General features: G+C 46.5%; 2 protein-coding genes across 2 annotated transcripts; both read left to right on the top strand.

The window, feature by feature from the left end:
- The first annotated feature begins 231 nt into the window (after positions 1-231).
- On the top strand, positions 232-4,463 carry LOC127336349 (uncharacterized). The gene is made up of 13 exons (XM_051363157.1): positions 232-277; positions 424-510; positions 607-1,646; positions 1,815-2,042; positions 2,772-2,879; positions 2,975-3,019; positions 3,104-3,199; positions 3,274-3,366; positions 3,491-3,604; positions 3,691-3,723; positions 3,805-3,855; positions 3,952-4,029; positions 4,140-4,463. The coding sequence occupies exons 3-13, from the start codon at positions 618-620 to the stop codon at positions 4,146-4,148; spliced, it is 1,884 nt and encodes a 627-aa protein (XP_051219117.1). The 5' UTR covers positions 232-277; positions 424-510; positions 607-617; the 3' UTR covers positions 4,149-4,463.
- Positions 4,464-8,440: 3,977 nt separating this feature from the next.
- On the top strand, positions 8,441-10,851 carry LOC127336351 (ubiquinol oxidase 1a, mitochondrial). Its single transcript, XM_051363160.2, has 4 exons — positions 8,441-8,861; positions 9,020-9,148; positions 9,921-10,409; positions 10,528-10,851. The coding sequence occupies exons 1-4, from the start codon at positions 8,544-8,546 to the stop codon at positions 10,585-10,587; spliced, it is 996 nt and encodes a 331-aa protein (XP_051219120.1). The 5' UTR covers positions 8,441-8,543; the 3' UTR covers positions 10,588-10,851.
- The last annotated feature ends 436 nt before the right edge of the window (positions 10,852-11,287 follow it).

Genomic DNA, 11,287 nt, shown 5'->3' with positions numbered 1-11,287 from the left:
CTCCCTTAAAGCTCTAGTACCAAATAATGTCTTAGAGGTGGCAATTGCTATAAATTCTACAGAAAAACAGGGGCAGGAAAAAAAGGGAGAAGAAAAGATTATGATCTAACATCTCTCGATGACTAGTCATTATCGGATAGAAGAATTTCGGTAGTACTAAAATATTGACTCTTTCCTGCCAAGCATAAAAACCCGATAGAGAACAACGCGACGCACACGCTTCTACTCCTATCTCGCTTCCGGGTCCCGACCCAGGCGGCGTCGGCGGGTACTCCAGGTTAGGGATTCAGATCTTAATCTTCTTCTTCGTTCGATTAATTGCGCCCCCAAACTGCCGCTTCCTCCCGCACGATTCGTGCCTCCGAGTTTTCTTCTATAGCGTTTTGTCTTCCTTTTGTCAGATCGATTCGTTCTCTCTGGCAGCCGCCTCCGCCGTGGTCGCCGTGGTCGCCGTGGCCCTCCTTCTAGCGGGGCGAAGGAAGTTCTCCTTGCCACTCCCGCACGCCGCCGGTACCCCTCTGTGGCCTAATACCCCAATTTTTTGTTCTCCGGATGTCTTTATAACCGTATATTGGTTTCGATGTTGTCTGTTCATCTGTTGGTTAGGGTTTGGAGAGATGCAGTACCACGTAAAGAACAAGGCGGCTACGAGCGCGATGCCCTCACGCGGAAAGGACACGGCGGCTACGAGCACGATGCGGCCAAAGCATGCCTTTGCAGACGAAAACTTATCACAGGCGCTGTTAGCATCTTCCGAACATGGAATCCAACGAATGTCGTTGAATAGAAATTCGTCTTTGACGCCACAGCTTCGTGCAAAGGAGATGGCAAACACAGGCTTAAGTTGTGGGGTTTCACAAAAGCACATTGGAAAGGAGAGATCGCCATCGTTGGGCACGGGCTTGTGTGGAGAGGTGTCACAGAAGCAAAGGGAGAAGGTGGATACAGGCTTGATTCCAAAGAAGCATAATTCGAAGGAGAAGATGTGCCCCCCTGGACCTGTCAACATGACTGCAGCACGTGTTGCCGGAGAGAAGAAGCAGCACACGAGAAGCAATAATGCAAAGGGGAAGATGTGCCGCCCTGACCAGCTCCACCAGCATACACGGGGTATCCAGGGGCCTGTCAGCATGCCTGAAGCACGTGTTGCCGCAGAGAAGCAGCAGCACAAGAGAAGCAATAATGCAAAGGAGAAGATGTGCCATCCTGACCAGCTCCGCCAACATACACAGGGTATCCAGGGGCCTGTCAGCATGACTGAAGCATGTGTCGCCGGAGAGAAGAAGCAGCAAACGAGAAGCAATACATCCTTTCCAACAAAAAGAACCACTCCACAACTCAAATCACGAGCGAGTTCCCGCTGCTCCAACGCCTCTACCAGTCGCCCTGTCGATCCCCACGACCGTGGCAACACTGCTGCAGCCCAGGAGCAGAGACAATCTGCCGTGAACAAGACGGCTAAAGATATGGAGGCCATAATCCAGAAGCTCAACGAGTTGGGATTGGGAGACGATATCAGCTTTGAGGAGAACTATGGATACCTGATGCAGCTGCCCTACACCCATATTCATACTACAATTAATTCGGGTATAAATAGCCATTATATGGAAATCCGACATGCGGTGTATCGCATCAGATCCTTCAAGGTTACATCCATCCATGCTTCTGTTTTTATATCATCAAACGTCATTCATTCTGTAGATCTGTGTTCCATGTGAATTTACGTCATTTGTCGTATCCTATTTACTTATGCTGGTTTGCTAAAGCTCCCATCCATATCTGATTTGTTATTATGCCGATGTCATTGCTTGCAGCTGTCACAAAATGTGTCCAAGTATGAGTTATGCCGTGATGAACTGCTAGACTGCCCTATGGATCTTCTTGAAAAGGAGGAATTTCCTTCAGATTTCCTTGTTGATATGGATTATTTTAAGTTCTTCCAGCAAGAGGGTGTTTTGGACTGGTACTTCCACCCTAAACTCTGCAAGATTGCAGGCCTGGATGACTACCAGCGTCTAGTCCCCCGGAATCACTGGAAGCATGTACGTACATACATTGATCATCTAGTGTTCCTGTGATCATTTAATTGCAATCACTGTTACACTGAGTTAGTAATGGCTAGTTAGGGACTATCTGTCAGAGTTTCGAAATGATAATATAGTTTATGATACATTTGCTGGGTGTTTAACTCATTTCCTTACATGAGCCAAATATGCTGGAAAATGTAGACCATCAAATTACCGGCCTGTGAGAAAACGTCTAGTTGACTATTTAAAGGAAATGCCAATCCAGGATATGTTTCTTTCCACTTTATTGCATTTCTAGACTCTCATTGTTTTTTTAATAAAGCAGTTATATGCATTTTTCCTGCTGGAAACGGTAAATTCAAATTGTGTCTTAATAAGTTTATTTAAGAGGAAGTACTCCCTCTGGCCCGTTATAGTTGTCACGTGCGAAGTGTTGTGTAAAGTACGTCCATCAGCCAGCATCAATTAATTAGGGTCAGAGGTAGTAACAGATTTATTTTCTTGATGAATACTAGTATTCCCTCTGATCCATAATACTTGTTGTAGTTTTTTATTTATTTCAAATTTGGTTTAAAACCACGACAAGTATTATGGATCAGAGGGAGTACATTTTTCTAGTCCTTTATCAAACCTTGTTTATTTGTTGATCCTGTTTTGACATTTTTTTATTTAAGTCATATTTTATTTGTTGTTCTAAAAACATTAGAAATCATGTGCTTCCTCTTTCCTTTCATTTCGATGTAGGATGCTTACGAGTACGCTAATTGGAGTGGGTACATGGAACACTTCCATACCTATGAGACGGAGCATGAATACATCGAGTACTTTGAGACATTATTAAGTGAACTTAAGGTATGCATCCTAAAGGCAAGCAAGACTAGCTTTCCTGCAATGATTAGATGTTTGTTAGGGGACTAATAATCTCTCTTTTTTAAATCTTTATACAGTGGTTGGAAAATTGTCTACCGATTAGGCGTACGGCATCTGCTATTGTAAGTATATGGTAACAAAAAAATCATGGAACGGCAATGTTTCTATACATATTGCAGCACCATGGTAATGTCTCTGTTCTTTAGGCAGACAGAATATGCACCAGAGGAATTTATCAAGCAACGAAGATCGCCACTCGCTTTTCGAAGATGACAAGTCATTTGGCTTTTTTTGGCTTCTACGTATGATACCTAACACACTCGCTAATTTAATGTTGATGTACTTTGTATCTAACAGTTTCATTATTTCGATGAAGGAATGCTTTACTTACATGAGCATTGAGGCTACTTGGTGTGACGGGTCTGATGATCTCTTTTTCGAGATATGGAAGCGGGTTGCCCAAGAAAAGGTTAGACTGAAACCCAGTCTTGTGCACACTTGTCAAGTATCCATGTAATTCTGATTGATCCGTGATGTTAATGAACTCTGTAAATTTATGCTATGTAATGCTTGTTTTCCTCAACAATGCACAGGAGAGTCTCAGAGATGCTGTGAAGGAAGTCTATAAACTGAACAAGTTTTTCTCACGGCAGGATTTCATGAAATATACCGTAGAGGAGGATGACTTAATCATACTGGAAAAGGGGGTAGGCACTTGTACGCAATTATTTTACAAGTCTTAACATTGGTAACATGCATGCTTACCTCTTTGCTTCTTCTTCTTTCTTTTCAGTTTCAGACTTGCATGAGAGGCGTTACCAAGGATGTAAGTGCTGTGGTATCCATGTTCGATCCAGTTAATTATATATTGTCATATTTGATCTGACTTCATGTCTATGTGCCTTAGGTATCAGAGGATGAGGCTCGGGAGTTGATTGCAGAAGCAGTTAAAAAGAAGGTACTGTGCTTGTATGAAGTTGTATCTAAGCTATGTACACATGCTTGTTTTTAAATACACTGTTGTGCTAAACTGAAATTCCTTTATTTCCTTCAGAGGATAAAACCCAAATTCTATCATGAGTATATCAAAAAGAAGATGGACATTGCCCGATCTATAGGATTGATCCCCATGGTATACTATCCTAATCTTGTTGTTTACTGTGCACAATTTGATATTTTCATTTTAGATAACTGAGTTCTGCTTGCGTCCTAGCGATCATATGATTTACCTTTGCATTGCAGGAGGACTGAAAAGATGGCTTCAGGAGCTTCCATTTCTTCAGGATGTCTTTCTTGGGTTTCATGTGCTTTTGCTGCTGCAATGAAGCAGAGGGGGAGTACCAGACTTGTAGCAATGAAGTAGTACTCCTAGTTTACTAGATGGATGGTTTGCCGGGTGTGTTCCTACTTCCCAGCCTACTGGATCATGTGATGTTTTAGGTGTCACTTGTCTGATTGTCTCCAGTGGCGTCGAAGGAGATGTCAATAAATAAATTAATTAAATAATAACTGCTGACCTTTTTTTTAGTGAAAATATTACTGAGCTGCCCTGCTATTTTTCACGGGGTCAAATTGCTACCAGGCCACCCGTGCGTTACATTGGGCCGTAGTCTGCCACTCTCCTGTTAGGATTGCTATTTGCTCCCAATTTCCTTTTTTGTATATAGCAAATAGAATTTGAGTTGTAAAATTGATGATGTGGCAGCCACATCAGCGAGAAAGCAGACAACGGGACAGAAAAGATCTAGCACTAATTTTAGTGTTTTGTATGGTCGTGGATGCAAAATAATTTAGCGTTTAAATCAAGTTGCGCATCTGGTTGTGTGTGCGCGCGCGCCCCCTAGGCTGGCTGTTCATGTGAACCGACAAAAAGTTGATAAACCACCTACAAATCATGCTTATCAAATAAAGCTGACACCGAGGTGTGTATTTTGTGTGCGTGTATCTTACTTGATTAAGGGATTTGTACCCTGTAACTTTGAAATTCAAGGTGTAGAAAGTAAATTTACTGAGTATTTGATCTCTCCAAATAAAAAAGCTCGACCAAACGTTCAAACTTTGAAAAGCTGTGACAAAAACATTATCAAGCCATCATACTAGATTTTAACTGTGCAAATTAAATTTCAAGATCAAAATAGTCAAACTAACAGAAGACGGCGGAGCCAAGAAGATAAAAGAGGGAGATGAACACCAAAGATCAAATTGATTGCTGATACAAGTACAAGCGTGGTGAGAGATGCATTATTTGTTCGTCCTCGGCTTATGATTCTTCGTGTGGCAAGCACAAGGCCACCAAGATTATTACTACTCCTAAGCAAGATCCCGGGATATTCCTAGATTCTAATCCAGGCATGCATCAGTAGTGAACTGGGTCACGTTTCTCTATCGTTGGCTGTTAGATAAAGGTTCAAATTTAGTATGAGGGGAACTGCCTCATTTGACTGATTCTTTCTTGGCCCGCAAGGAACAGGGGATCGGCAATTCGGCATACCAGTAGGGGTGGACACAAAGCTCAAGGCTCGAGGCTCGGCTCGAGCTCGATAGGGCTCGGCTCGGGCTTGACTCGGCTCGAAGGTCGGGCAAGCCAAGCCTGAACCTTCCAATCAAGGCTCGAGGCTCGACAAGCCCGCTCGATCAAGCTCGCAAGCCGGCTCGAAGGCTCGATGGAATAAAAAAATTTACCTTGTCACTTGCTAAAAATGTAATATTTTACAACTATATACAACAATTGAGCATTAATACATCAATAATATTGTATAAGTAGTTTCAGTAATCTTTGGTACTGTTAAGATGTAAGATGCAATGTACGTTTGAAATTTCAGATTTGGTCTTAATGTATATTTTCTGTATGATCTGGAAGTCTAAAAGAACAGGTAAGTTAATGCTCAAATTTTGTAAAGCCCCTAGGTTCGTACTACACTCACATGGAGGAAGAGCTACCATACAGCCCCAGGATCTGAACAATATATTTCAGATATAAGAACTAAGAGTATCATACAGCCCCACGATCTGAATCTAGTTATGGCCTAAGTCTAGTATCAAACACTATTTCCGATAATGTAAAATTGCTAAAGTCAGTATATACATATGATAATGTAAGCACAGACTAATTAACGGATCTGGCACTACAAACTATAACAACCAAAAACCTGGCATGTTCTTCATTCTCGTAGGTAACGGAACAAGCTGCAGCATTAAGCGCTTGCTGCTGGCCTGCCACACGCTGGTCAGAGGAGCAGGTGGTGGATGGCCGGCCGGCCGCGGCCGCCATTGACGCGCGGCGGCGTGTACATCTCAGGGAACGGGCTTGGGAGGAGTAGGGGTAGGGGAAGCCATGGAAGGACGAGATAAGGACGCCGAGCGCTGGCTAGATGGTGCAGGAGGTGGCCAGCAGCCGGCGGTGTGGGTGGCTGCCGGCATCAACGGCGGCGCCGGCACCAGGCCGCTAGCCCTGTGAGGGTGCAGAGTAGTGGATAGAGTTAGGAAATATCATAGGGAACGAGGAGAAAGGTGCTTTGGGCTTTTGGGGCAGCAGGCTCACGAGCCGCTCGAGCCGAGCTGCAAGCTCGACGAGCCGAGCCACAAGCCTGATTTCTTTGGAAAAAGATGTGGCAAGCCGAGCCAGGCTTGGCTCGAAATTTCCCGAGCCTACCCGAGCCGAGCCATGAGCCGGCTCGGCTCGGCTCGATTCCACCCCTACATACCAGAATACATCTCCCATTTCGCTTTGTTTTCTTTGGGCTTGATATTTGGAACCGTACAATGCATGTGCCACTTCCAGTGTGAAAGGGGTGCCAAACAGAATATTCCCCTGCTTCTAAAACTCCAGGTGTACTGCCATTAGTGCATTACACTTGTACCAAATCAAAACAGGTACGTCTGCTACTTGAAAGATTTAACAACCATTCTCCCACTAAAGGAGGACGAATCCGAAGCTGCTGGAGCTCGACGCCCTGGGAGAGTCAAGTGGTTCGTCCCCGACTCTCCTCCAGTAGCCAGGGGCCTGATCTGGACGCCGGAGATGAGCGTTCGAGCACCGGTGGAGATGGTGGTCACTGGTCGGGACGGTGTATCTCCATCTCCCACATGTCTTTTCAACCTTTTAAAAAAATTCTAACAGAAAATAGAACATACTAATTCAAATAAAGAAAAGTTCATGTCCTACAAAACTTAATATTCTTCCAAACATATGTTTAGTATAAAGAAACTTGTTTTCTTCTAAAAATAGAAGACGTAGGATAATATGTATGATAAGTGATATTTTAGCCAGCTGATAGCTAAAACAAAGGTAATTACAGCATCTTCATCGGTGAATCCTAAATAGGCGCTAGCACAATGTCTCCTGTTATAGAGACGACCGTTGCACACCAGTGAACCCAATAAGCCCAGCCTCCAAAAAAAAAAAAAAGATGGGGTGGGAAATGGATGTGTGCGGCTACCATGAGGCTCCATTAGGCGAAATCTTACGTGGACTGAAGTGCTGACTCTCTCAACCTGGACCTTAATTTCTCGTAGGGGACGGCATGGGGTTATTGGCTATTCTTTAGGGCTCCAAAATATGTTAGCTATTTTTCAGGGCGCTAGTGAAAGCCCGTGGAGATGCTCTTAAGTACTCCCTCCGTCACACATTAGACGTCGGACGGTAATTTTTGCGATAACCCCCCCTGAATTTTCCTGAATAAACTATGGTCCTCGCGCAGACAATATTCCTCGCTCTCGGCAGCGGCGGTCTGCAGGTTCCAGCAGCGGCGGTGAGAGGCGTCTCCAGCAGCTTCAGATTCGTCCTCCTTGAGCTCCAGCGGCTGCGAGAGCGGAGCTCCAACAGCGGCGGCGGAGCGTGAGAGGCCGCTGGCCATGCGGCGCGAGGTGCGAGAGGTCGCCGGCGTGGAGGGTGGGAGGTCATACGCCCGCCCGCGCGATGCTGCAAGCTCCATCGGGAGGCCCGTCTGCGCCAAGTTGTGAGGGACACGGGATTCCACCGGTGCCAGGCTGCGAGGGAATCTGTCGGCGGGAGGCTGCGACCACGAGCGTGGGAGCCCGCCGACGCGTGCGAAGCTGCGAAATTAGATTGGGGATGCGATGGTGACTTTTTCAAAATACAAATGATCTAAATACAAAAAAAAATACACTGGCCCTCCCACACCTAATTCATTATTGAGGGAGTAGTATTTTGCTACAGTATTCAATCTGGAAGGAGTATCTCAATTCTCAACCGTGTGACAAAGTGTTTACACGTCTAACACGGAGGGCTAATTCGTGTCCTCGCCAAATATCACACACAGCCTGCAAAGGTGCAAACATGTGAGCCTTTCAATTTAGCCAGAAGGAAAAAAAAAAAGCAAAAGAAAAGATAAAATCTCAACGACCAATTAATGCCCCCGAATCGATCGACTTGGAGAAGAAGAAAAGACCCCCTCAGTTTCTGGGATCCCCCGGAAGCAGGACCGGCTCCCCCGTCACTGACGGCGTGGGCCCACCCCTGCCCACGCCGCCGTCTCCGCCATTGCTCTCCCAATATAAAATCCTCTCCCAAGAAAAGTCCCTTCCTTCCATTCGCAAACCGCAAACCCACCCACCACCAGCAACACAAGCGCGCGTCATCATCACGCAGCTGTTGCCAGATTTTGATTCGCGGGCGTCTCGGAGATGAGCTCCCGGATGGCCGGATCGGTCCTCCTCCGCCACGCCGGCGCCAGCCGCCGACTCTTCTCGGCCACCGCGGCCTCCCCGGCGGCCGCCGCGGCGAGGCCCCTCCTCGCGGGCGGCGAGGGGTCCTGGGCGCGGCTGATGTCCACCTCCGCGGCCAAGGACCAGGCGGCCAAGGCGGCGGATGCTGCGGCGGTGGCGGGCAAGGGGGGCGATGGGGAGAAGAAGGAGGTGGCCGTCAACAGCTACTGGGGGATCGAGCAGTCGCAGAAGCTGGTGCGCGAGGACGGCACCGAGTGGAAGTGGTCCTGCTTCAAGGTACGTACGCTCGCCGCGCGCGCTTTGCTTCCTCTGCTCCGCTCCGCTTCTCTGTTTTCGATTCGCTCGCCGGCGATCGCCGGTGCGCCAGATCGGAGCATCGTGTATGGTTTTGAATTGACTTGCTGCGCGGTGTGTGATTGGCTTTGGTGTTGCAGCCCTGGGAGACGTACACCGCGGACACGTCGATCGATCTCACCAAGCACCACGTGCCCAAGACCATGCTCGACAAGATCGCCTACTACACCGTCAAGTCGCTGCGCTTCCCCACCGACATCTTCTTCCAGGTACGTGCATCCGCCCTTGCCGGTTTAATTCTACGGATGGTTGGTTTCCTGTTGTTAGCTCAAGCTGTTTTTAACCTGTTTCGACGAAGATAGGGCAAACGGCGGTGCCTGTGCATATTGGCATGCCATTAGGGGAGGGGCAAAGTAGCCTGGTCGCTGTCAAGTTTCAATTCCGGTTCCCTGCTTTTTTTAGATTAGATGGGTTCCCCTGCTTTCTGGGAAGACGCCGTTCTTTGAATTTTCTATCTAACGTGGATTCAAGCGAACCGAGTAGTATTTTATCTAAAAAATTAGTTGGATCGAGTTGTTTTTATATGCTGCACCGGATTAAATTTTATAGGCATAGCCGGCCGGGCGGTAAGAAGCCCTGACAATATATTCAGCTAGAAGGTTACAGTGGTGACTCTGAACTATTTAGTCAAATACTGTGAACAGATATTGAATAATTGGGAAAAATAGCAACCTTGACATCACCACAAAGATGTTTGTAATTTGTTATCTACTCCTAATAAATATCTTATGATTTTTTATTGACTTGCAATGCACCAGCGAGGATACCATTTTATTTGTCATGTACTACTTCCTACTAGTACCTTTTCATCATGATTTTTCTTGCACAGCTTCATCTTCTTGACCCCCCCTCTGAATTTCTGTCCTCCAGAAAAAAAACAATTATGTTGTCCATTTCTAATATTAGCCTTAACTAAACAAACTGCCTTAAATATTTAAAGTACTCCCTTGTGCAAATTCTGACCCTGGAAATTGGATGCAGAGGAGGTATGGATGCCGTGCAATGATGCTGGAGACTGTCGCGGCAGTGCCGGGGATGGTGGGCGGCATGCTCCTCCACCTGCGCTCCCTCAGGCGCTTCGAGCAGAGCGGCGGGTGGATCCGTGCGCTGCTGGAGGAGGCCGAGAACGAGCGCATGCACCTGATGACCTTCATGGAGGTGGCACAGCCGAGGTGGTACGAGCGCGCCCTTGTCATCACCGTCCAGGGTGTCTTCTTCAATGCCTACTTCTTGGGCTACCTCATCTCCCCCAAGTTCGCGCACCGTGTCGTCGGGTACCTCGAGGAGGAGGCCGTCCACTCCTACACTGAGTTCCTCAAGGACCTCGAGGATGGCAAGATCGACAATGTGCCTGCCCCAGCCATCGCCATTGACTACTGGCGCCTCCCTGCCAATGCCACCCTCAAGGATGTCGTCACTGTGGTGCGCGCCGACGAGGCACACCACCGCGACGTCAACCACTTCGCATCGGTACGAGCGCTTTCTTCATCCATTTCTTCACTAGGCTATGTGTACTGTTTGTGTGGATTGGTTATGAATTTGTGATCTATCGTGTATGCTAATTTTGTTTGTTGCTTGTGTCGTGCAGGACGTCTACTACCAGGGTATGCAGCTGAAGGCCACCCCTGCGCCGATCGGATATCACTGAGGCTGGCCGTGTTCTGCTGAGTTTTGCATCGCTACTAAGCAAATGAGTGTTCGTTTTGAAGGCAAAGCAAATGAGAGCTCTTTTAGCTGTATAGGAGATGTTGCAATTGTTGCTCGTTTTGGTAACTACTGAGTACTGAGAAATAAGCAGTGTGCTTGCGTGTTACTACAAATCTAGGATATTCTTGAACCATTTCGCTCTGAGATGAACCTTTTTGGCGTACGCCACAATGTTTTCTTTTATTTGAGTACCTTGCTATGTACATATTCCTGTTAATTTTCAATGCTATTGTTGCATTTCTGATTTGCAATGTACAATCTCTACTACTGCATATTAGTCGTTAGCCTGATCGAGGGCAATTTTCAGTTTGTCCCATTGCTGATACAGTCATCTGATTGTTATACAACAATGGAGTTTGTGACGTTACTAGGCGGTTGGGCAAAGTACACCATCACTTGCATTACCACATAACTAGAGGTGATTTTACTTGTAGTTGATTTTGTGATATCTAGTGCAAAATTTGACCTAGGAATAACACAATAACCTAGATGTGGGGATTTGGCAAGATCTCACTTGACACCTTACACACAACCCTGTTGTGCAGTCAACCCAACCGTCGAACTACCATGAGGATGGATTAGGCAGTTCAAGTGATGGCATAGCTGACAACATCAAGGAGGAGGACCATGAATGGCTCTCA

The sequence above is a fragment of the Lolium perenne genome, chromosome 2 (assembly GCF_019359855.2).
Source record: "Lolium perenne isolate Kyuss_39 chromosome 2, Kyuss_2.0, whole genome shotgun sequence".
NCBI lineage: Eukaryota > Viridiplantae > Streptophyta > Magnoliopsida > Poales > Poaceae > Lolium > Lolium perenne.
This window is presented reverse-complemented; position numbering and strand designations above follow the sequence as displayed.